This window comes from Anastrepha obliqua, chromosome 2 (genome assembly GCF_027943255.1).
Source record: "Anastrepha obliqua isolate idAnaObli1 chromosome 2, idAnaObli1_1.0, whole genome shotgun sequence".
Lineage (NCBI taxonomy): Eukaryota > Metazoa > Arthropoda > Insecta > Diptera > Tephritidae > Anastrepha > Anastrepha obliqua.
Window position 1 is genome coordinate 100438055 of NC_072893.1, and position 26852 is coordinate 100464906.

At 37.2% G+C, this 26852-nt stretch overlaps 1 protein-coding gene across 2 annotated transcripts; it reads left to right on the forward strand.

The window, feature by feature from the left end:
• Nucleotides 1-728: 728 nt before the first annotated feature.
• Nucleotides 729-25194, forward strand: LOC129237591 (zinc finger CCCH domain-containing protein 18). Of its 2 annotated transcripts, XM_054872420.1 has the most exons (9): nucleotides 729-974; nucleotides 1043-1335; nucleotides 10913-11258; nucleotides 11824-12197; nucleotides 12751-13530; nucleotides 13597-14119; nucleotides 15301-15468; nucleotides 21737-21877; nucleotides 24758-25194. In XM_054872420.1, exons 3-9 carry the CDS (start codon nucleotides 10955-10957, stop codon nucleotides 24955-24957), a joined length of 2490 nt encoding a protein of 829 aa, XP_054728395.1. In that variant the 5' UTR covers nucleotides 729-974; nucleotides 1043-1335; nucleotides 10913-10954; the 3' UTR covers nucleotides 24958-25194. The 2 variants fall into 2 exon arrangements, with proteins under 2 accessions (XP_054728395.1, XP_054728394.1); XM_054872419.1 differs by lacking the exon at nucleotides 1043-1335.
• Nucleotides 25195-26852: the final 1658 nt, after the last annotated feature.

A 26852-nucleotide genomic window follows, 5' to 3' on the forward strand; every position in this document is an offset into this window, starting at 1 on the left:
AAAAAGAATAATTGAATACAAGATTGCATATCCGAATTCTTTGCGACGTTATGCCTCCAGAATATACTAGCAAAGGCAAGGAAAATTACTTAACCTGACGTTCCCATGGCAGTCGGTTCTACGTTACCGAAACGAGCCAAGCTTATATCTGGCCACGTACTGTCACTCCAGGCAGCATTCCCCGTGCATGTATGGCGAAAGTTTATGCTGCTAGAACAGCAACTTAACCTAAAGCGGTAGAGTAAGCAAAAGCAATAGAAATAAACACACCCAAAATACGAAAAATAATACACACACTTTCTTCCCACGGCGTCATCGGCATAAAATCGTGAAATAAACTGCATACGAAGTAATTTTTATAATTCGTGCTTTCACAATTTTACACGGGGCTCTTTGCTTTCATTAGTTTGCTAAATTTAAAAATCACAAACTTAAGCAAAATTTACAATATTACCAAGCCATTAAGTTAATATTTACAAACGAGTACAAACGCTTGTCAAAACCGTGCAAAATAAAGGAGAGGTTTTCGGAAGACGCCACCTTAAATTTTTGTACACCATGGTTTTTAACGTGAAACTCCGAAATGGCTCAAAAAGACAGTTTCATGATGTGAGATTTACAAAATGTGTATTGATGTATGGTGCGTGCAGGCTTAATGATTGTCGCAAAAGATTTAGCAGGGGTTGGTAGTACTGGTAAAAAGTTGTATCAAAAAATGCAAACCTGGGTTGAGAAAGAAGCCATGTTTTTGTGGCTGCCTGTGTGTGAAAACATATAAAATTATTTTCCAACTGTAATCGAAGTGAAAGAAAATAATTGTTTTCATTGGGAGTTTCAAAGCATTGACGTGGATTTCCTTGCGTTGCCTAGCCGTTTTTTTCAGCTGAAGTGTGCTTGAAGTTGAGAATTTACATCTAAGTGTTCATTCAAATATATATCGCCGATTAAGTTCGCTAATTATTTATACGTTCCAGGTAAGGTTTCATCGACGGTCTTCACAGATTTTAAAATAAAAATTAGTAAACATATGTGCGATTTCCAGAAATTACGTAAAAAAACGTCCAGTTAAAACTTTGAATAAAAAATGAACTAAAGTATTTTCTGAAATGCCTCCAAGTTAAATTTTGCGGTGCATAGATGTGTATGTATACATACATAAGTGAAAAGTCGAGAACAGTCAAGTCGTGAAAAGCGTCAATTTATTATTTGTAAAAGTGCAGTGTTAAAATATTCTTCGGTATATCGCGCGGGTTTTTTGCCTGAAGGTTATGACAAATGAAAGAGAGATATTCAATATGTGGCAAAAAGAAGACAGTATTTTGTGTGAATTTAAAGGTAAGAATTGAATATAGAATCGATGGGTCTTGTTTGGTCTATGCAAATTCACTGTCATATTCCTCAACAAACAATTATATTGTTAATAAAGATTTGAAGTAATGCCAAACTTGCATATTAATGGTTTATTTTTTATACAAAAATATTACCAAATTTTATGGAAGAAAAGTTTTCACTGTACTGCCAGTATAACAAAATAGGATATAATGAATTTATTATATGTAATTTCTATATTCCAAAGCTAAAATTTGTATTACCCTGTATGGTTATACTATGGGTACAAACCGCACTATACCTTTGTCAAAAAGTTGTAATGTATGGTGTATGAGTGATGCGCCACATGGAAGTTCCCTTTCAATTTATGGTATGCGTCTTAATGGCAATATTTATCATAAGAGCAAGAAGTAAATATTTCACCTATCGCAACGGCGGGAATTATATTTAGCACAACGGGACTTCGCGATATGTTTTTTTTAGCAAATGATTGTAAATGATGTTGGAGACCAAAGCGATAGTAGTTCAGATTTAAGCGGCTTAGTTTTAGCAATATGTTCCATCTGCTTTTTTTGCTTTTTGCCAAGTTAACCCTCTTTTTATGTCCATATACTGATTTAATCAGTATTGTAACATTTTTATGCTGATTCCGACCGTAGAAATCAGAAGTATGGAAATATGTTTCTTCTTTGTAGCCTTTTCCAGATTATAGGTTTCACAAGTATTCTCGTTCTCCTGTCCTCTCTCCACGTAGTTTTCTGATGATATCTACGCAGTCAAAATTATAAATACAACATAATTTGAACAGTTTAGACTGCTTTCCTATTGTTTTAATTTGTTCAAATTTCGTATAGAAATATATAAATCGGAGGTAATTATCTAGTTTACAGCCCGGGTGCCAAAATGTAGGTACCGGTACCAATCAATCGACGCGATTAGGTCCCAATATTAAGAATAATAAAACGGAGTTTAATTCAAACCGTTAAAAAGTTATTAACTAAAAATAATTCCGTAAAGTTTGTGTTTTATGCCTCTAAATACTCACTAAATGCACTGTATTTTTTATATTTTCAGTAAAGTATTTCGCTAAATATTGTTAACAATTGGACTAATAATAACTAATAACAAACATATGAACAAAATGGGCGACGAAATAAATTTTGATAATAATGTCTGGTATTATCACTTTTGCTCTTTTCTTTGCCATATTTATAGTTTCTAGACATTCGATAGTTTTTTAGTTCATGGAATTTCAGAGGGTAAACATTTCCATTATATTATATATTATATCTAAATGTTAAATATAAAAAAGTGCCGTAGGCGAACTTTTTAATATAAAAGCGTGTGATTTTTTGTATTAGAGTACAATTTATATTCAAATATTAAAATTAATCAAAATAGTATTTATATTCAATAAAAAAAGGTTTGATACATTGCGGGACCTGCGCTGTAAACGAGACAATTACCAAAGTTTAAAACTTATTTTTTTTTTATTATTATGAAGCCAATTACATTTTATTTTTAATTTATTATTATAAAGAATAATTACATTTATAAACGTATTTACATAGCGAATTTTCATTACGAATTTATGTATTTCAATTTATAACGCTGATTGTAAACTTGCTCTTTCCTAAAAGTGCTCTTTTAATTGCTTCCTGAAAAGCATCATTATCAAGATCGTTGTACCAACGAACACCGTTGTGTGAAATATTTTGGAATGAGATCCTATTTACCTACCGAGCGGGAGACAACAAGGTTGTCTCTGTTTCTAGTTTCATACCTATGTTGGAGACTTGTTAATTGCACAGAGTTATGAGCAATATTTTTCATAATTTTGATGTGACATAATAATTGGAATCTGTGCACTAATTTTACAGGCAAAATGCGACAGTTTACATATAAATACGTCTACTGAGTGATATCGATGCGGTAGATTGATAATATTTTTGAGCATTCTATTTTGCATCACTTGAATGCTATGAACGTTGTAAGAAGCCCATGTACTAGTGGCATATGTGATGTGGCAATGAGCTAGACCAAAGTAAATCAATTTTTTAGTTTATTTCTAACCTTATAAAGAAAACCGTTAACCATTGATAGTTTCCGTTCCACAAAGTTAACGTGGTCATTCCAACTCTAGATAGAATCTCGTTTATCACCCAGGAATTTAACACAATTGAACTCGTTAAACAGAATCCCGTTATGGAGAACGCCAAGAGTGGCCACTGGCTTCCTTCTACTTCGAAAACATACAACATTCGTCTTATTAACATTTAATAAAAGTTTATTTAGTCTAAAGAACTCATCGAGAATGATCAAATCCGCCTCAATGTTCAGCATAATTTCTTCAGGGCTATCGCCTGGATAGAAAATAGGACAGGACAGAAATTCCCATCAACAGTTCAGACGATGTATGTCTATCTATTATTATTTTATAAACTATATAAAAAATGTGCGAAAATTAAAAATACAAATGTTGTAAAAACCGGTAAAAATATGGTGTATTTATTATTTAATATATATTTATTGTACTTATGTATTATTTTATTTTTCTGGTTTTCTATTTCCTCAAGCCCAAATAAAAATACTTGCGGCTTTGCAATTAAAAGCTGTAAGCACTTGAAGCGAAAATGACAGCTACTATATTATGATTCCACACCAACAACTGGTAAAAAAAATATAAACGTGAAATGTTCCGTAAAAGCTAAAAAAACCTAGATAACCAAGATAGAAGCAAATAGTATGCCACTTAAAATACAATAATAAGCTTTCCACCCAAGATCTAAAAATACATTCCAATATATGCGGGTATACGCAGTAGTCCAAAGATGTATTTTAATGCAAATATCGCGTTAAATATGATATATTAAAGCCCTCGTCGAAACGGGGTTTAATAGTTATTTCCTTCCATAAGAAATATTTTGATCCAACACATTTTCATATCTTCCGGAAGGATAGAGGAGTCTTTTTTCAACTTACGAACAAAGACAATCGAGTTCGGTATGTGGCATACCCTGCATGTTGATAACATTGCTACGCTTTGTGAAAATACTGAAAATATTAATTTCTGTATTCTCGTTGATTTTAAACTCACTGATGTTAGTTGGGTGTAAGAGACTTGACAAGGTGCAAAGACTAGCATCTGTTTTGATAACCGGTGCCATGTCAACCACACCATCGAAAGCATTATATGCGGCACTAAACCTCCTTCCGGTAGATCTGCAGGCAATATATAACGCACGCAGTGCGGCAATAAGGCTGAACACTCTAAACAAGTGGGTAAACGAGGATTATGGCCACGGTAAAATCCTGGCTGGCACTCTGGGGCTTCCCGGACTGGTGGACTATGCACTCCCGCCTATACTTGCCATTACATCGTTTACGACCCTCCTACCCTCAAGGGAAGAGTGGGAACGGGACGACGTGAGACAGGGCGAGTCCATCCATGTTTACACACATGGCTCAAAGCTCGAGGGCAGGGTGGGCGGAGGTGTATATTCTGAACATCTGGGGATCTCCTTCAGTTTTCGGCTCCCCGACTACTGTAGTGTCTTTCAGGCTGAACTGATGGCAATAATAAAAGCCGCGACATTGATACAGTGTGAAGCGATTTCCGGAAATGATATCTACATTTTCACTGAAAGCCAAGCGGCGATAAAATACCTCACAAAACAGTCGACAACCTCCAAGGTAGCCATGAAATGCCGCACATCTCTTAACGAGATGACTGAGTTATTTCACCTAAAAGTAACATGGGTTCCTGGCCATCGCGACATTGAGGGTAACTGTAGAGCCGATGAACTAGCAAGACTCGGCACTAAACTGTCTGACGAGCAAATAGATAATGACATAGGGATACCCTTACAAACATGTAAGCTACACATCCTTGAAGAAATTGTAAGAAAGCAAATGAAAGATGGCGAAATGAAGCAACCTGCAAAATCGCCTGTCAACTTTGGCCAACTCTAAATGCTAAACGCACAGAATCTCTGCTAAGCCAAAATAAACACAGTCTTAGCACATTGATCTCAGTCATAACGGGGCACTGCCTAATAGGCAGACACGCCCAAAGGATGGGTGTGCAAACACATGACTTCTTTAGAAGTTGTCTAGATGAGGACGAGGAAGAGACAATCTCGCACCTACTGTGTCACTGCCCTGCTCTATCCAGACGCAGGTTTACTATTCTGGGTAGACAATTCTTTAGTGAGCTAGAAGACCTTAGTACTATAGAAATCAGAGATATTTTAAAATTTTTGAAAAGCACACACTGGTTTTAGGAGAGATAGGGACAAGCTCCCCACGCGGCATCAGAATGGGCTATGAGCCTGAGTGTGTCCCACAGGACAACCGCTTCAACCTAACCTAACGTAGTTGGGTGTACCACCGAATGCTATCAGAGCTCTCGAAACAAATTTTTTAGGTAAATCTCTTGTCTTTGTGAACGAAAATTTATTATCTATTTAATTTGTTTGATATTAGAGCAATTTTAAGCCCTGCCAGTAAGGTGCAGTCACCGGCCGTCATCGTCTAACTCATCTCTCGGTAGGCCCAGGAAACGTGCTGTTTCCACAGGTTGGGTTTAGAGGGAGAGGGGTGTTAGGTGAGTGCTTTTGAGAGGGCATGTGAATGGGTGGTTAGTATCGTGCGGAGTGCCTTCACATGCCAGACATATATTGGATTAGTAGGAGTTTATTTATTTAGTTTTTACGGTCTTAAGACCTAATTTATACATTTATATGCTTATAAATAAACAATATTCCTAAAATATATAAACAATATTCCTACATATGTATATGTGTACAAAGAGAAATTATAGTTTACAATTATAAATTTTTTACAGCGTAATTTATAGTTTAACATAGTTAATGTAATACATATTTGTTGTTGTTGTTGTAGCAGCATAAACATTCCCCATACTTACATACGAGGAATACTGCTGGACTGACAGTCCTTGGCCGGATATAAATCCGGGTCGTTTCGGTAACGTAGAATCGACTGTCGTGGAAACGGTAATTTGCCCTGCTTTATATTAAAAACGAACTTCATTGTGTGATAAAATATTTGCTGTTTCACGCTCAGAAATTCAAGTCTTTGATAATTTTTTTTATGGGTGTATCATAAACCTTATTCAAAGAGAATCGCATAGCTCTGTTTTGCTTTTTTTGTAGTTTCTCAACTTGTGTGTCGCTAGCCATGAAAAAATCGTTGGACAGTACAGGGTGAACGAAACAAAACACCATAACTTTTTGTGTGAAATTAGTTTTTATTGGTTTCAAAGGCAAAATTGTTCAAAAATGATTGCAATTTTAACATATATTCACTTTAGCTCGATATGACCACCTTTTGCCTTGACTATAGCCTTCAAACGGTCAAAAAATGAGTTGAATGCTGCACCAATGTGATCTTGAGATATTTTGGCCCATTCTCTTATAATCGCATTTTTCAGCGCATCCATACTGGCATATTTTTTAGCCCTCACCTTGCTCTCCATAATGGACCAGATGGAATAGTCCATCGGATTTGCGTCTGGCAAATTCGAAAGCCATTGTGTGGACGAAATGAAGTGTTTTGACATGTTTTGAACATGTTTTTTAACCATTCTTGGTTCACACGAGCTTTATAAGACGGTGCCGAGTCCTGTTGGAACGTCCATGGTCTACGACCGAATTTTTTTTGTCCACGGCTCTAAAGCAGCTTCTAAAACATTTTCTCGAGAATAAGTCGCATTCACTCTGACACCAGGCTCGATAAAAAGGGTTGGAGGGCGTCCATCAGCGGTCACTGCGGCCCAAACCTTTACTTGCGATGGGAAATTGCTTCGAGTGGCCATACGTAGGCTCAAATTCTCGTATGGCGTTCGGTCAAGGCGGCCGCCGTAGCCGAATGGGTTGCTGCGTGACTACCATTCGGAATTCACAGAGAGAACGTCGGTTCGAATCTCGGTGAAAACACCAAAATTAAGAAAACCCTTTTTCTAATATAATAGCGGTCGCCCCTTGACAGGCAATGGCAAACCTCCGAGTGTATTTCTGCCATGAAAAAGTTCCTCAGAAATATCTGCCGTTCGGAGTCGGCTTATAACTGTAGGCCCCTCCATTTGTGGAACAACATCAAGACGCACATCACAAATAGGAGGAGGAGCTCGGCCAAACACCCAAAAAGGGTGTACGCGCCAATTATATATATATATATATGTTCAGTCAAGTAAACACGATCGTTTTGAGTGTTTTATGCGAATTTTTTTTATCAGAAAACACGTTCGTGCAAGCGCAACAGTGGTTTTTTTTGGTCCACCACCATATCGTTTTGCAATGCTACCAGTATCATTGTAACGTTTTAAGGAGCGATACACAAACATTTTATTCACTTTGAGGTGACTGAGCTCACGAACAATGGCTGGTTGTGATTTTCCAACCAAATAAAACGCAATCACACTTTTACGTTTGAATTCCATCACAGAAAAAAAAAAAAACTCAACAAAACTGAGACGCAAATGCTTCTGATGGCTTATAAAGAATATATTGAGCTGTGATTAGAATAATTTTGACGTTGATGTCATGAGCTGTTTTACATATACAAGCAGTGTGAAGTTGGTAACAGTTCATATCGTTCACTGTATATAAAATGCGGCTCAACTATTGATCTATGAACCAAACTTTTATACCTCTTTCCTATGTACTTGCATGATCTTTTCACGAGCCCGATTTTTTTCGCAATCTTATTAACTGTATATTCAACGTCCTCTTCAAATTTTAAGTTATGTATAGTCCAAGATATTTAGTTACTTTTACTTCTTCAATTCTCTCATTTTTTATTTCTAAGCTGTGGTCCCTTATTGCTCTACAAAGAATCATAAACTTTGTTTTTGTCAGATTTAGTTTTAAGTTTATTTACGCACAGCCAATTGTATAAAGAGTCAAGATCTTCTTGCATTTTTGTTACTGCTCTAGGCCGATTTCTATCGCTGACTGTTAAGAGAGTATCGTCAGATGAGTCTATAAGCGTTTGTTGCTTCCGATCTGACAAGAAATTACCATTCAAGTTCACGGTTCTCCACACCGAATTTTTTTTTAACTATTTCCCGATCAGTCGTCTCGAAAGCGCTTCTAAGGTCAATAAATACTGCTAAATGGTGATTTTTTTAAGATCTAAAGGAAAGTTTTTCAAAAAAATACACGTAAAATTCAGAAAAATGCATGAAATGTTTATTTAAATCGATAGTACAGTCCATATAATTTAATGTTTGAAGATTATTTCATGCAAATGTTGACCGCAACTGCGCTTAGTCCAATTTTGGCATACTCTTTCCAATGTTTCGGCCAGTATCTCACATATAAATGCTTTAATGTTGTCTTCCAATCCGTTAATTGAAGCAGGCTTGTCTGAATAGGCGTTATATCGCACGATCTGGATGGCCGATTGACAGGTCCCGAACGCGAAATAAAATATTCACCGAACTCGCCTCTCAACAAGTCCATTGTTACGCGTGCTGTGTGGCGTGTGGCACTGTCTTGCTGAAACCACATGTCATGCATTTTGGGGGAAAAAACAAGTTGGATATCATTTCACGGTAGCGCTCACCATTCACAGCTACGTTATGATTCGCAGCATCTTTGAAGAAGTACAATCCAATGATACCTCCAGCCCATAAACCGCACCAAACTGTGACCTTTTCTGGATACATTGGTAGCTCTTGCAATTCTTCTGGTTGATCTTCACTCCAAAATCGAATTCTGCTTATTTACGTACCCATTGATCCAAAAATGAGCTTCGTCGCTGAACACAATTTTCGATAAAAAAGTGGATCTTCGGCCAACTTACTAAGGGCCCATTCACCAAAAATTCTGCGTTGCGGTAGGTCGTTCGGCTTCAATTCTTGCACCAGCTGTATTTTGAAAGGCTTCACACCTAAATCCTCTCGCAAAATTTTCCACGTTGTTGAGTAACAGGCCCCATCACTGCGAACTGCGACGAACCGATAATTAATAGTCATGTTGTTGTTGTTGTTGTTGTAGCAGGATAAATATTCCCCATACATATACGAGGAATGCTGCTGAAGTGACAGTCCTTGGCCGGATATAAATCCAGGTCGTTCCGGTTACGTAGAACCGACTGTCGTGTCATCATTAACACTGGCCGATACAGCTGCGATATTTTCTTCAGTTCGCACTCTAAGTAATAATGTAAATTTGGTTCTAAATTTAGTCACAATAGCTCGAATAGCCGCTTCAGTGGGTCGATTAAACTGAGCATAAAATGGAAGAAGCGCGCGATAAACTTTCTTAAAAGAACACGCATTTTTATAATAAAATTCAATGATTATTTGCAAGCGTTGCTCGTTTGTAAGACGATTCATGGTTAAATTATGGACCAAACTGAAGATGTTTGACAGTGAAACAAAACACGAAACGTGCGTCAGCTGTTTAAACCAACAGTTTAAAAAGATAATAGCTAAAAAATCACCCTTTATATACATACATAGTCCTGCCATAAGTTCTGTTATAAGTTAAGTCCGTTATAGATATGAAATACTAAATACTTAAAATAAAATTAATATCATTTGAAATGATCACCAATTGATTTTACACACGCCTTCAAATGATTAAGCCATTTAGCTATTACAGCATGCACGGTTTCCATGGATATTGACGTCGCTGCTCGAAGCAAAGATTGAGACTCTCCAAATTACTGGACTTCCAGACGGCCAATCTTCTGCGATGTAACGACTTTGCAAGACACTCCCCACCAAACCATTACGTACATATGTTAGTCTGGATGGTGGTCACGCGGAACTTTTGAACAAATTTTTTTTACATCTTTAGAAGTTTTAGCATAGATTTTGTCATTTTGCTTATTAAAAACTTCTTCAACAGTGAAAATTTTCTCATCTGTGAAAATAATATTTTCATGGCCGTTGACTGCGTGTCACCGAAGAAGCAGCCACCAGCTGAGCGACGGAAGGCTTTTATGGAGATCATCTCTAATTCGTCTTGACAAGAATCTGGTCGATACATTTATTTCCCTGGACATGATTTTCTGCTTTCTAAGGGGACTTCTTCGAATTCTTTATCGAACGGTTTTTATGGCTGCACTGGTTCGAACCACTCGAGGACGACCACTTCTTTTTCTGTCTGTAACTTCAGACGTTTGGGAAAAATGATTTATTGTGTGCTTAACAAAGCAATTCGTAAAACTCACTTGTATTTCTACCACACTTATGTAATGCAATCACTACAATGCGATTTTCCTTCTCCTGTGTCACAGAATTTATGGCAAGACTAAGCATTTTCAATGTATGTATATATACTATTTTCGACTGCTAATCATTTGGATATATTATATTTTATAATATATGCCCGAAAATCAGTTCTATAGTCGCTAAGATTTTTTCAAAATATTGAACTGTAAAATACATACGTATTTGTCTTTTGAGAAAAATTATTTTTTTTGTGCATACATTGTTCATAAGTCCTCATGGACGAAACAATAAAGAATATACGATCTTATATATTATATATTTATTTCTATTACTAGGATCGTATTATATTTATATATATATGTGTGTTTTCATTCTCAGCGTTCCTGTTTTCGGGTGGTTCTAAAACAAATTTAATTGAAAATGGATTCGGATGATTCTAACCCGGGATCTTCGGTATCAAATTCATCATCAAATTCATCGGAGAATTCACGATCTTCACCCGAACCTTCAAATGAAGTGGAAGCCATAAACACACTCAATGTGGAGGCAGGTGAAAATGTGGAAGGACAAGAATTATCGAGATCAAATTCACGGTGTTCAAATGATGGTGCGAATTCTCCACATTCGTCCTCCAAATCTGAATTTAATTCTTCATCGTCTTCTTCGTCTAGTGATAACGAAATCGATGGTATAAAATCGCCTGTCGAAAATTCACCCACTAAAAGTAAGCGTATGAAGCATTTATTTCTACAAAAACGTCTTATTATAAAGAATTACAAAGTAGAGAAACTTTCATAAATCAAAATATCTCTTATCATACAAGTTATGTTTTCTTAATTTTTGTTTAGTTTATTTATTTTCTTTCTAATTGTACCAGTATACATGACTTTGGTTCTCAAATAATTAGTAATATTTGGTTAAAATAATTTCCGCATTTCTAAAATGGTACAATTGGTAAAATTGGTACAGAGTAAAAACTTGCAGACTGCTGTTAAATGGTATATTATTTATAAATGTTCAACTTCGGTTATTGTGCCTAATAAGTTCATTTCCCCTCTTCTTCTTCAAAGCTTTTCAGGATTATAAAAACATTGAAACATAGTTTTATGTCACAGTGGAACACCAGATTCTTTGATAAATATCCAACGCCACTGAAAGTTGAACTGAAATTTGTATTCCAGTGTTCTTTTCAGTTAGTTTGTGAATTTTTTTAATTTTAGGTTGATTTCATGTCTATCATTTGTTTAAGTTTAAGTATTTTAAAGATAATAATTCCATTTCAACATTAGGAAGTCGTACCCCGTCACCTCAAGCCTCAAAGTCTCAACGGAGCTCAAGACATTCAAGTTTATCATCTAACAGTAGCCGAAGCAACAGTCCTAATTCTAATTTCCGTAATGGCGGACCAAATATAAGCCATGAAGAACTGAGTGATGTAAGCGATTTGGAGAGTGAAAAGCGCGGTTCACTTTTGAATAGTAGTAAGCAGTCTATAGAGGACGAAGCAACAAATGTTTCTTCAGCATCTGCTCCTTTAGACCAAGAAATCGATCAAAAAGAGAATAATTCGGAACGGCGGTTTTCTTTAGAAACTGATAACAGTCAAAATGCAGTAATTACGGACTTACGTCAAAAACTGGACTTAATAAAAACTCACGGAAAGGTATTTATAGATAGATTTATAACTAGACTTTCAATACATTCTCTGGTAATTTTTTAAATTTAATTTAAAAAAAAGTTAGGATTTAGAAAATAAAAATTAATTATTGATACAATGGCGAAGGGCGAAGGTAAATTAAGCTTGTAAATATACTAAATAAATAAATTTAGCCATTATCGTTGCTTGCCTATCTCTAAGCTAGTATATTTATCAATATAATTGGACGTAATACACGTCGGTAATAGTGGGCACCCTTTGAACTCGTCCAAAGTTGAATGGCTCTCCATATTATCCTTAAGATTATCCGCATAGTAAGGATTTTTAACGGCACCAACAAAAAAGTCTGAAGTCCGATTGTTAACATAAATGTACTGTGTAACATTGCAAGCCATCCTACTGAGATACAGCCAGGTCTTTAGTGTAGGTTATCTTTATGATTATCAAAGAAAAGGAAGGCATTTGTATTTGTAACTGGATGCCAATCCTGGCCCCTTTTACAACGTATCTTAGTCTTTAGAAAAAAGAATGTGAATGAGAGTAAATACGTTTGTTTTAGACGATGGAAAACCCAAAAGCAACTGAAGAAGCAGCAAGTTCAAATGAAAACGACAAACAAAGTGATCCCATCGAGGTTTTGGTGAAATCAAATGATGAAGATGCCTTAGACTTCGAGGCTGAAGAAGGCGAATGTCAAGATATAAGTAAGGATGATGAGAAGCAGATACATGAACAACAAAGTAAATTAGGAAAAGAGAATGAAAGATCTTCGAAATCTGATGGAGAAGCCGAAGACGGCGAAGAACTAGAAGAAGGCGAAGTGTCGGATGAAGATGAGAAACGACCGGAGGAAACTGAACCCAAACCTGTGTGCCGCTTTTATACCCGTGGTCAATGCACTTGGGGAATGAGTTGTCGCTTTCTTCATCCTGGTGTAACTGATAAGGGAAATTATACAATGTTTGATTTGGTACGTCCGGTTCCCGTAACGCAAACAGGACCATCTGCCACTCGGCCTGCCAATTATCCAACTCATCCAATTGACTATCATGATTTTCGCACTGACCGTCCAGCATTACATCACCGCTTGGGCCTACAACATGCACCTGCAGTTTATGGTGCACACCATGATCCTAGGGCAGCAACAGCGGATGCTCCAGTCGTTATTGAAAGTGCATGGGAACGCGGCTTACGAACAGCTAAAGAAATGATGCGTAAGGCAAATAAACGAAAAGAGCAAGATATGGATTTTGAGGATAAGAAAATGAATTTGACTTTATCTCCAGACGAAATAGAAAAGGATGCTTATTATTTAAAGGAGAGGGGTTCCCCACAAGATGTGCGTATTTTAGTTTTGAATTTTTTTTTTACGAATGAACAGTAATAGAGTTTTCTATCATTACAGATTGCTCCAGCGTATGGCCGACATGGCTTATATCAAGAACCACTTGGTATATACAGTCCAACCGACCGATTTGCGCGTGGTCCGCCAATACCAGCAACATATGATGATGTGGACTCATATGGACGATCAACACGATATCGTGAACTGCCTCCTCATCGTATGCCGCAGTATGAAGATGAACGACGAGTACGTCCTACTCGCGAAGTTATTGTTCAGCGTGTGGAACCTGTTGGTCGTGGTGATGAGTGGCGTGACCCATGGATGAGATCTCCTGGCGGGCGTGGAGAATCACGGGATCATAGTAGCAAACGCCGTCATGATCGTCGTAGCTATAGTAGCAATTCTTCGTATTCTTCTTCGAGCAGCTCCCGATCTGATTCAAGCTCGGAAAGTAGCCGTTCGTCTACCCCAGTTGGTCATAGGCGTCGTTATAATAGTTCGCATAAGGTATCACCATCACGTAGACATGGAATGCGATCTGCACGATCACCGAGCCTCCCTCGTCGTCCTCGCCATTCTCCAAGTATGTTTATCGATGTGCTTGATAACTTTTTCTATTTAAATTGACGAGGCAAATACGTACTATAAATAGCTGCCTTTTATTTTCTACTTTAACGTTTTATAAGTTAGATATAAGGATGTTCTGACCGAAAAATTTACCGAAACCGGTATTCGGTAGTTTTTAAAACTCAATTCAAATAAATTTATTCAGTATATTATATTGTATTACAATCTTACAGACTAGAGTACAAATTTTAATGAAAATAATATTCAAGATATATGCTTAGGGATATGCTCATTCCCTTTGGCGGTCACCGTCGCCGAATGGGTTGGCGCGTGATTACCATTCGGAATTCACAGAGATAACGTCGCCAAAATTAAGAAACCCTTTTTCTAATAGCGGTCGCCCCTTGGCAGGCAATGGCAAACCTTCGAGTGTATTTCTGCCATGAAAAAGCTCCTCATAAAAAATATCTGCCGTTCGGAGTCTGCTTAAAACCGTACGTAACTCCGTTTGTGGAACAACATCAAGACGCACATCACAAATAGAAGGAGAAGCTCGGGCAAACACCCAAAAAAGGGTGTAGGCGCTAATTATTATTCAGAACATAATTGTGCCAGAGTAACACGGCTTGCCGCAAATTTTTGTTTTTGTTGTTGTTTGAACCCTTGTAAATGATCTTGTTAGTTAGCGTGTAATTCTTTGACTAGTTCAATCTACAACACTCATGCTACTAGAATTTAACATATACTCGTATATATATATTATATACTGCAAGTAGTATTTATAGGAGATACATTTGGGTCCAAATTCAAATATTAAAAATAAGTAAGGTGTTCATAAAACAAGAAAACAAAACATAATAAAAAAAATACCAAAATAATAGAGGAACAATTTAGGAATCTCGCTAGCTCGTAACAACTTTAAAATTATTCTTATTTATTTTCTTATTAAGTATATTAAATTATTAGTCTGGTATTAAGAAATTTAATTTCATTCATTCATGATTATTGGACTAATTAACTCAAAAGAAGTCAAAGGTTTGTTTGTAAAAAAGATTTTATAATCGTTCCATGGTATATCAATACGATTTAAAGTTTTGCACAGGACAAATAAGTAATACAGTTGTAGCATAATAGTAAATTAATTCTTTGGATGAATTGAGAAGTTTTGTGTTAATTAAAATTTTCGTTGCTTTGCAGGTAATCGGCATTCTCCCAATGTGAAGAGAAAAAATTCACTGTCACCTGCAATGGAAAAGAGAAATGCATATAGTCCATTGCATAAGCGAAAGAAGCCAATAGCAACCGCGAAAAAATCTGATAAGTCGAAATCTAGACACCGAGTTACTTCGAGTTCATCTGGATCAGGTATTGGTTTTTATGTTTCTTTGAAATTTAACTAATATTACAGTCTGTTCTATTTTTGCAAATCTATTCAAATCAAATACGTGAACTAGGTTACATTAGGTTAACCCGGCTGGCATTAAGCCACGCATGTACCTTTTGGACCGTAGCGATACGAGATGATCTCTGTTAAGATTTACAGTAGAGACTCCTCCACACCCTCAAACTGCGGGGCTTCCTGGCATTGGGAGCGCGTTTTTGATAATGTCGGACTAAGACACAGAAGGTGCTCTAAGGTTTCCTCTATATCCTGTTGTAGCAGCATAAACATTTTCCACACTTACATACGGTGAATGCTGCTGGAGTGACAGTCCTTGGCCGGATATAAATCCGGGTCGTTTCGGTAACGTAGAACCGACTGTCGTGGAAACGTCCTCTATATCCTCTCTGCACTTGCTGCATTTATAGATTATGACCTGTCAGCATACCTATAAAAGTTTTGCAGTCTTTTTGTTAGAGCATAGGTACGAATTGAGGAAGTTTTTTGTCATTAGTTCTACACATGACTTTTGCAGTTTTGCATGTAGTGGAGTTTTGGAGTAGGTGGACTAACCTAGCTTCCACTTGCTTTTTCATGCATTCATCCATTTCATTGTATATTATATTTAGTGGTTTTGTATGCCGTTCTTCTGTTCAAATGGTAGGTTAACAGCACTTTTAGCTATCTCATCTCTTATTTCGTCTCCTATGATGCCTTTGTGACCCGGTACCCAATAGATGTAGGTAGGTAGGTAGGTGAAATGGTTGAAGTGCACCTGGCACTCCTCAAGTAGCACTAAAGCGCCGTTTTGATACCAATATGAGACCTCCAACAGGTAGATATCTACAGCCAACCGGAGCTATTGATATAATGGAGATAATTGATTGGATTTAGATAGGCGCACTGCCCCAGGCTGTCGAAGAAAGGAGCTCCCAGTGACCTTAGTCTTCTAGCTGCCAAACCCGGACATTTACAGAGAAAATGCTCAACGGTCTCCTCTGAAAGTTCCCCACAGCTTCTGCAATGGGGGTTAAATGGTAACCCTAGCCTTTCCGCGTGTGTGTCGATCGTCCAGTGACCGGTAAACACAGCTACGAGTTTGGAGGAGTCCAAAGAACTTTCTGAGTTCTTCTTATATCGTATTGGGACTAAAGGGTTTTCGAAATAGCACATGAAGAAATGGAGCTCCATCTTTTTTGCGCTTTCCTGAGAAATAATTTGTGCAGTTCCCCTTTAACAACTGTCAAGGGGATGCCGATGACCGGGTAGGAGGTCTCTGAGGCCAATTCAGTCCCCTTCCTAGCAAGCTCATCAGCAATTTCATTTCCCTCTATGTTCCTATGTCCTGGACCCCAGATCAGAGAAATGTTACCTGCACACCCAAGTGATTTAATCTCCTCTTTACAGGAGTTTACTAATTTTGATCTGCACCATGGCGTCGTCAGAGCCTTAATCGCGGCTTGACTATCGGAGAAAATGTTAATATCTCCCTCGCTCCCGCGTTCCTTAAGCATTTTGCATGCCTGCAAGATCGCAAAGACTTCTGCTTGAAAAACACTAGCAGTGTTCGGCAGTTTAAAGGATATAGATAAATTGGCTGGTTAAGAGAAGACCCCTGCTCCGACTCCCAGTTCCATCTTGGGACCGTCAGTGAAGACAGAGGTGCAAGCTTCGGTGCAGATTTTCCCCTCGAACCAAATGCTGACTATTTGGAAAGATTGCTCTAGAACGACCCTCAAACTCTAGTTTGCGGATAGAGAAATCTGTTCGAAGTTCGGAGAAATACGGTGTTAACTGCCCGAAAATGCTTCTATGTCCCTTGAGAGATTGTCTCCAGAGACCGATCTCCTTCAACCTGATTGCACTTTGAGCTGCGATGGAAATGACGGAAAAGTCGATGGGAAGTAAGTGCAAAAGGACATTCAAGGCAGCACTGGGGCGAGTTTTACATGCTCCGGTGACGCCAATGCATGCAGTCCTTTGCAGCCTCCCCAGTTTAGTGATATTATAGCCCTTCCGAAGAGCTTCCCACCAAACCAGGCATCCGTACGTTAAAATTGGCGAAACCCCTGCGTTGTACATCCACAGCACGACCTGTGGCTTGAGTCCCCATTTTTTACCGAACATAGATTTGCAGGAGTAGAAGGCTATACTGGCCTTCTTTTTTCAATATGTAGTGACTCGGAGGCCACAAGTGGCAGCTCAGCGACTGAGTACAGCCAAAGACCTTTCCAAAATCTCAGCCATGACTGAGGGAAACGGTCCCGATACCATCAGGACCAAGTCATCGGCGTATGTTACTACCTTAACCCCACCCTTATTTAGCATTATCAGAACTTCGTCAATTACAACTAGCCAAAGTAGAAGGGAAAAGACACCTCCTTGCGGCGTCCGCCTGTGAACGAATCTAGTGACTTTAGCCCCTCTTGCGACCGCATTAATCTCCCTGCATCCAAGCAGGGACGAGATCCAGAGACATAGGTATTTCCACCTCTAGTCTATCTAACGCAGTGATAATTGACTCCGCCTGATGTTATTAAAAGCACCTTCTATATCTATGAAGGCCCCCAAAGTGAATTGTTTGCCTTCCAGAGATTTTTCCACAGTCCCTACGACCTCGTGTAAGGCTGATTCAGTGAATTTCCCTTTCAGGTAAGCGTGTTGCGCTGGAGATAATTTGGATTCGATGTGCTCTCGGATATGATAATCAATCAATCTTTCAAACATTTTTAGAATAAATGAGGTAAGACTTATAGGCCTAAAGTCCTTGGCCGAGTCGTGACCCCTCCTCTCCTCCCTGCCTTGGGTATGAAAACAATCCTCGTTTTCTTCCAGTTGGCGGGAACGTGATTAAGAGCTATACACGCCAAGTAGATTTCTTGAAGGACAGGAACCACCGAGGTACTGGTTTTCTGAAGCATCACAGGCAAGATATCGTCAGAACCAGGAGATTTAAAAGGAGAAAAACTATTTATTGCCCACGTGATTCTGTCAACTGACGACCAATAGATGTGCAGCCTTCTGTTTGCGGTGAGCCTTTCTATGGCTTTCCTGATCCGTTGGACATTTTTGGTCGTAATATAATATGAGGTCATTACTTTTATTGCTGCTTGACTGTCCGCGTAAATATTAATTATTGAGTTATTTTCAGTTTCTGTGTAGGCTAGCTCCGCGGCTTTCCCAACATTAAAAACTTCCGCTTGGAAAATGCTGCTCTAGTCTAGCTGCTTAATCCCTAGTTTTGAGCAGTAAATGCCCGCTCCCACTCTGTCCAAAGTCTTAGAACGCGCGGAGTTATGCATTCTGTGTAACCTGTACTCCTCTTTTCTATTGAGCTATGTTCGAAGGTTCTGTAAGTAAATACTCCAGTAACCACTAATCTTCCCGCGGATTTTGCTGCATAAGATCAATAGGTGGTCTGTTAAGTATCATCTCTAGCGTCGCCATAGTAGTGGTTTTCATCGCTCTTGTTATGCACAGAGAAGAAAGTCGCTGCATCCTTTCTAAAGGCATTAAATATGTCAATTTTCTTGTTGTATTCCACCATACCAAGTACCCCCCTTGCGGAGTACCTCTGCATGCATGTTTGGTAACACTTGTATCGTTCCATTTCGCTTTTATCCTCCTGCAGGCTAGTAACTGCTCTATCCATAGATAAAGAGCGGGTTGAACATTAACAGTAGAATATCATACTTATTTTTAATACGTTAACATCATACTTCGTCGAATCGACTACGGTAATATTTCAAAGTGTACAAAGGATGTCTCCTCTTCAAAAAAGTGGTTTAAATTTAAATTCTTTTTAATGTACATATTTTAATGAAATAAGACAAAAAAAGTTTAGTTTTTTAATTTTTTAAAAGTATTAATTAAAAAAAAGATTTCACAGCACTATCTCATTTGCCTTATGTATAAAATAGAACAAAAACAAACCAATAAAAAAATAACAAAAAAATAAAAAAAATTCATTTATCTTTTTTTTTGTTAAAGCTAACGTATTGAATTAGAAAAAAATATAAATTTTTGGAATATTGAGACTTTAATTTGTACTTTGTGCTCTCCACACAGGCTTTTTCTACATTTTGCGCAAACTGACTTATTCCTTCGTCATTTGAACGAAGGGCAAAATGCACAAATTTTTCGTTTCTCGTTTTTTGGATGTTGACACATATCGTCATTGATTCCTGTATCAGCCGGCAATACACTTGCAATATCATCGCGAACCGATCTTTTCAACGTTGGAGTATCAAGAAGTCTCTCAGTAACATGTGGTTGAATAAGCGAAAAATGTAGATTTTTTCATAAACTCACGGCGTCCTAGAGGCTTAAGATTTGCTTGAAAAATATTATAAGTATAGATGACGTAACTATTTATAAAAGCCATATTCAGTGTACCGTAAAATTTACACATTGGTCATCTGTTTGTTTTACGTGAGCAATTCATAGTAGCGCACATTTGGTCAAAGGTGTCCACACCACCTTTTGTTTTATTGTAAAATTCTACCATACATGGCGTATTAGAAATCGGATTTGTTGCAAGTAAACCATTTTGTTGGGCTTTGGCTTGTAAGAAAGTAGCAGTAATGCATTGTCGTATCTCCCACACTTGTCTAAGTGGGGCAAATTTGTCACCAACTTGCAGAATGCATACAGCTTTATCAACAAATCTAAGGCAAGATAAAAGAAATCTAAACCTAGCTTTCGTCATTGTGGATAAGTATTGAGCCCCTGAATAAGCTCGATCAAACAATTCATCTGCTGATAGATGTTGGTCCTTCTTAACAGCAGTTAAAACCAATATTCCTATAAGAGATGATATTTCCTGTTGTGAAGTTTGTTTCCTTTGCGGCTCATCGGTAATGGCAAGTGAAATTGATTTTCGATTAGCCATCTCCACATTTGCCCATTGAACTATTTCGTTGATAATTTCATTAATTATGAACATCTGAAAACACTGTAGAGGGTCCGTGATGTTCTTACACTGTCGCGTAGGTCCTAGTACTTGATGCACGATGTTCAATCCATTATGGTGAGACTTAGGTTTTATAATCGACTATTTGTGTCTATCTTTTCCACGTAATATCGATTTTGACAACGGCACTATATTTGACTTGCATATTAAAGTGTTCAAAGGCACATCGTCGTCATCTGAATCGATTGGTTCATCTGATGAACTATATTCTATATGATACATTGTTATCCTCAAAATTTTGATCTTGATCATCCTCCAATTCAATTTCATCATCGCAAATTGCAAGAAATTTTTCAATTTCTTTATCAATTCATCGTGTACCAGTTGCCATTTTAATAATTAAAGTAAATACTAAAAAACTACATAAAAAATAAGCACTATGAAATCACATGTCAAGTCACTAAAAATTACACAATTACTTTGGCGTTTCGACGACGTAAACACAAAAAAAAAACTTACCCAAACAGAACTGAGCTGTACATGCGCACACTAAGAGAGTTCAACAAACACTGATGCTATACAAAAAATCAGCAGAAAAAAAAACATAAAAATTAAAGAGAAACACCAAAAACAAAAACATTCGTTCTATTTAGTAGTGATATTCTAGGGTTAAGTGACTATACTGTTGAAAATAGCAACGAAGGATGCGATGCACATTGTTAAAATCTCTTGATATATCCAGAAATATCCCTAGAGCATACTCTTTATATTGTAAAGCCTTCTCTATATTCAGCGAGCGAGTGAAGTGCAGTCTCAGTAGATCGGCCTTTAGTGTAAGCGTGCCTTGGATAATTTGTCCGGCTTAAATGTGTCTCTAATGTATGCATCTAGAATTTTCTCCCTCGTTTTCAGGAGAAATTTAGACTCTAGAAAATTAGGCTAATGGGCCTGTATTCCTTCGAGTATAGAGGGCCGATTTTTCCTGCTTTCGAAGTGAACACAACCCTCGATTCTCTCCACGAAGATGGAGCATGGTTGGTAAAATTCCATCCACTTCTGGAGATTGGAATAGGTGAAAACTTTGTGTTGTCCATTCTATTTTGTTGACCATAATTAAATTTGTCGGGATGCCGTTGTTGGTTCGAGGTCTATAGTGTCTGCACACCCCGAAAAATGTGTACTGTCTCCCTTCATGCAAGGGGTAGAAAAATTATCATTGCTTTAAAATAGTGGCTACTAGAGTAAACCGATCATTTTACAACTGTGCAGAATATACCAGATTTTGTTTTCTCATGAAATATATTTCCATATTAAATATTGTTTCTATGCTATCATTTTAGGTTCGTCTGATTCGAGTGATTCTGATTCAGATACTGGTTCGTCCAGCTCCGACAGTTCGTCAATGTCTAGAGGGCGGTCTAACATTAAACGCTCCAGAACTACGGATAAGATAGTGCATGAAAGAAGAGGAGGGAAGAAAGGTAAGTGTAAGATTTAAGTAAACAAACTGAAAGATTAAAAATTATCCCTTAATGATATTAATAATGATGATAATGTTACATTGGGACGTTTTTTTTGTTGGTTTAAACTTTGCTCCTTTGCTCGATTCTTTAAATCATTCATTATTCAGAATAACACAAAATTGACTGTATTGATTGAAATCCTGCCAAGGGTTGTCAATTCAGAAGTATTTCCCAAAATTTTATGCCGCTACAACAACAACAACGAGTAAACAAAACAGATATTTTAGCTTAAAAAACTTTCATTAGCAGCGGAAAACATTGAAAGATTCCTTTAATCTTTTGGAAATCTAGATTATAGTACTTTGTAAGGAAAAAATGGCGGTCCTAGGCTGTTAATATCTTGTGCAAGATTTTTTACAAATTTGTCTATATTTGGTGTAAGCGGTGACGCGTTGGCCTAAGGAGGTTTGATAGTCTTTTTTTAAACCGCATTTCTTGTTCTATGGTGTATAACATAAAAATCCTAATTCAAAGATATATGTATTTATATTTTATATATATATATATAATTATATATATATATATATATGTAATCATATATATACATATATTTATATATGTTTTGTATATGTATATATACTTGAATTTTCATTGTTATCTCGAAAATTTTCCAAATCATTCAAAGCTTCTTCAGTTTTTGTTGGTGTTTCAACATTTCAAACAAAACAAGAAGTAGGAAAATTAAATGTAAATTTAAAATAAAAAAGGGTACAATGTATTACGAATTATTTGTGCAGCTTCGCATCATTTTTCGTAATGTTTCGCAATTGTGTGAGATTGTGTGTGGGGAGTTTGCACAGAAGTCTGCCCAGTTCTCATGCTTGCCTTTGGGATAGTTCCCTTGGATGTTGAAGAATCCTTGAAGTCCAGTGAATTCCTGTGTTGATTCTGAAATTATTCTTATTTAATTCTTATTAAATAATGATTGAAAAGTAATGAGCCTTATTTTTTTTAAGCAGTTTTATTAAACCTTTTGGCTTATATAACTAATATTCTTCCAAATAGGACCCTTGAGCGTCAATACACCGCTGGTAGCGCTCCTTCCACTGCAGGAAACATTTTTTAAACTCATCCGCCGGAATCGCGTTCAATTCGGCTGTCACAGTTTTTTGGATCGCCTCGATGGAGTCGAAACGCCTCCCCTTCAGCTTTCTTTTCAGGCGCGGGAACAAGAAGAAGTCCGGAGGGGACATGTCTGGGCTGTAGGGAGGGTGGGGAAGCACCGGAACCCCCATCTTGGTCAATGCAGAGGTGCAGAGGAAGGCGGTGTGCGCCGGCGCAGGTCGGGCCGAACTCGGGCGACGCGGTTTTTCAGCCGAAGGAGCACTTCTTTGTAAAATGTCGCGTTTACATTGCTTCCTGAAGGTACAAACTCCTTGTGGACGATGTCTCGAGAGTCGAAAAAGATGATCAGCATGGTAACGTTGCTCCAACGATCGCTGCATTTTCATCACTGCAAAATCCTAACACACTTTTAAAAAAGCTTTCACGCGCAGAGCGATGTTGGCTGCACCGCTGTTGCCAGCGAACTGGGACCGGTTTCTAGTGGAAGAGGAAGGTCCAACGATCATTTTCCCCCACCAGCCGATTCGGTTGATCGCTTGGCAGACGCTACGCGCGGGAAGGCTTATTACTTTTCAATCAAACCCTGTATATTGGTTTAGGTTAAAGCTACATATCATTGATAGTAATTGCAATAAACCTGGCAGAACATTCCAGTATGATTTTCTTTGATTGAATAAATTTTGATATATAGCCCGACGTGTACGATCACTTGCTAAATTAACTAACTGCAAGTGGAGCGTAGTATACTTGAAAATTGTAGTTACTGTGGGCGTTCAATTTATCGCAAGAAGGACGCGTTGAAAGCAAAAACAACTAACGGGTTTTGTTCGCCCGTTAACACTTATTAACAAATATTTAATTTGAATGCAAGAGCTTTCTATTGTAGAAGCTACGAATCCCAACGTCTAAAATCTAAATATACATACACAAAAATAAAACAGCCGATTTACAGTTTAAACAAAACACGCAATGGAAAGAGTGGACAACTCTCAATCCCAAAACATGTAGACTCTTGGTTTGCCTGGATTATAATTAGGTTGCCTTAGAGCGTCATCTGATGGTTGTTTTTTGAATTGTTATCTGATAGATCCGGAGCGCACGTCAATATGCTAAACATTTATTCCCATATACTCATTTTAATAAATTCAGTTTCAGTAGGGGTTTTACTATGTTTCATGTCTCGTGCATCCATCGTATCTTCTATAAAAACCAAATCAAGCATTCCATTGCTGGAAATGCATCCCAACACCATGACTGAGAGCTTGCCAAATTTCATTATCGGTATAATATTCCGCCTTTCCAGTGTTTTTATTGGCTGCCTTCACATTATATTTAGTCCCATTGCAGAACATCACATCATCCCAGTAACTATCTCGTTGAGCTAGGTATGTTCTAGCAACAGATAACCTCTTTTAAATATGCTATGTAGAGAATAAAAGAAATAAAGATAATCTTCTAACCCACACTAATTTCTTAGCTCACTAGCAAGATTTTTTGTCGAAATCTGCGGGTTTTCGGATACTTTTCTCAACAAAATAGGTCGGCGCGGTCAGATATTTTCTTTGGTCTTCCACTTGCAGATTTTGGCTTCAGCCTATTGTAATTTTGCACGATTTATTATGTTATAAATAATTTGTCGGGTTAAACAAAACATTTCTCATAACTGTTGCACACTTTTTTCTATTGCATAATTATAATAGACCGATTGAGTCACCTCAAACTCTCTTTGAAAAAAATTTTTTTTTAATGTTTTTTTAATATTTCTTCTTTCAGCTGAACCAACTAAAAAGAGATCACCAATATCTATTGAAATTAAAAAACAACCCACTGTAGGAGTATCGGCTCTAGCTTCATCACCAACACATTCAATAAATTCGGAAAAGGATTTGAAAAAGTCGCGACGTGAAGAATTATTAAAACAACTCCGTGCAGTAGAGGACGCTATCGCAAAAAAGAGATCTAAACTTAACTGATAAATTGGCGGACAATCTAAAAAAATTAACAAATTAGTAGATTAAAATTGTATTAGAAACAAACATTGATTAAATATACTTAAATATGTACAAAAAGTGTATTTGTCAAAACCAATTCCAGTTTACTATATGTGTGAAATAATTAAATTCACTCTAGAAACAATATTTAAGAATGCGATTCCTGATAATATTACCCATTAGTAGTGATAAATATATGACAAACATTTTCAAAACCTATTCATGCTTTCCAGGAATAATTTAAGAAGTTCTAGTAGTGGAGCCCAACATATTAACGTTCAAATGAACAAAGAAGGAGAAATATGTAATATACCGTTAAAGTTTAATTCATTCTTATGCAGTCTTAGATTATAGTCTAAGAGCTCATGACCAAAAAACCCAACATATTTTATACTTCTTGAAATTTTGTGTGAGATTAGTTTTTTAATACTAGAATCGATATCCGGCGGGCTGGTTGCTCAATAGCGGTCTTAATTATGCGTTCTTATTTTTTAAAATTGTTAATAAAAAACATTTACTCAACATATTTTATACCACTTGAAATTTTAACAGAATTTCATTTACGGTCTGTATAAAATGAAACGATGGTTGCCAGCCCATTCTCATGGTCCCAAAGTACTGCCAGCCCATGTTGAAAGTGCGTTGATGGAAGCACAAGTCAACATATTTTATACCGGCTGTCTTTTTTACACGACATTGGCAATACAATAAATTGATGAAATGTGTAGAGTCAGCCCATTCTGATGATTCCTTCACATGCAAAATTTGGAAAATTTCATTCCTGTGAGTGCGAGCGAGACCGACTTACGTGAATGTGGGCGCACGAGAGAGAGCGTATATTGTTCATATTCTGTCTCTCCGTACAGTCTTGCAAAAATGGGAAGGATGAAAGGTTTGTTCATCAAAAAATTAGAGAATGGGATTTTTTTTTCTCTTTCTTAAAAAAGGTTTATTTCTAATTTACTATTCCTTTATTTATGTATTTAATTTATTAAATGAATAGAAAAAAAAAACAAAATTAAATTTTTAATTTTCTATGTCAGATATAGATTCCGAGTCTGAACTGAAATAGTCATTTTCTATTTCTTCAGCTTCACCATCTGGAAGAAAATCATACCGCCAATCAAAATACCTGATAGTTGCAAAATTTCGGACTATGAATGAAGGCGTAAAATACTGTACCTGATTCAATGTTGTCATTCGTTGAAGGAGTTTCTATGACAGCTCCAAGGACTGATTGAGGGAATTGGTCGCCATCAAACCAATTAAAAGAAAGAAATTCTCCATTTCTCACCCAGCCATTCGATTCTGGGAGATAACAAGTTGGAAATTTCAAATAAGCGTTTCGCCATGTATTTCCAATATATTGAGCTCGGAGAAGTTGCTGATGTAACTCGGTTTTACATGGCGGTAAAGACGATGCGTCCAAATTTTTCAGCTGTTTCTGGAATGCTGCGTTTACATTTGACGCTTTATATATTATGTCTCCCAGAATTTAGAAAAGCGACCGCTGTTCACGTCATTTATGATTCTTAAATTATACATTTCGCATACAAATTTTTCCAGCATTTTAAATGTATGATTTTTTGTGGCGATGGAGTTTATATTCCCCAGTTCAATAAAAGCATTTTGATATTCCGGTGATTTTTTTAATATCTGGAAAGGTCTTTTCTTACCTTTTCTGTAAAAGGCCGGCATGGAATCCTGGTAAACTCTGGCTTAGGGATAGGCCGAGTTGTTCACTGAGATCATTGATATCAATGCAACGTTTGTTATTGCCAGTTCCTAATTCCATAAATATGTGCAATTCGTCATGCGAAATATGGTCCATGTTACCCAGCATGATGATCAGTATGTCAGTATCGGAACATTTTATT

What these genes read in the sequence shown, in the direction of transcription:
- LOC129237591 (XM_054872420.1), top strand. Translation starts at nt 10,955, where the DNA reads ATGGATTCGGATGATTCTAACCCGGGATCTTCGGTATCAAATTCATCA. An exon ending in AGAGGGGTTCCCCACAAGAT is followed by an intron (nt 13,531 to 13,596) that starts GTGCGTATTTTA and finishes CTATCATTACAG; the next exon opens with ATTGCTCCAGCGTATGGCCG. An exon ending in AAGAAGAGGAGGGAAGAAAG is followed by an intron (nt 21,878 to 24,757) that starts GTAAGTGTAAGA and finishes TTCTTCTTTCAG; the next exon opens with CTGAACCAACTAAAAAGAGA.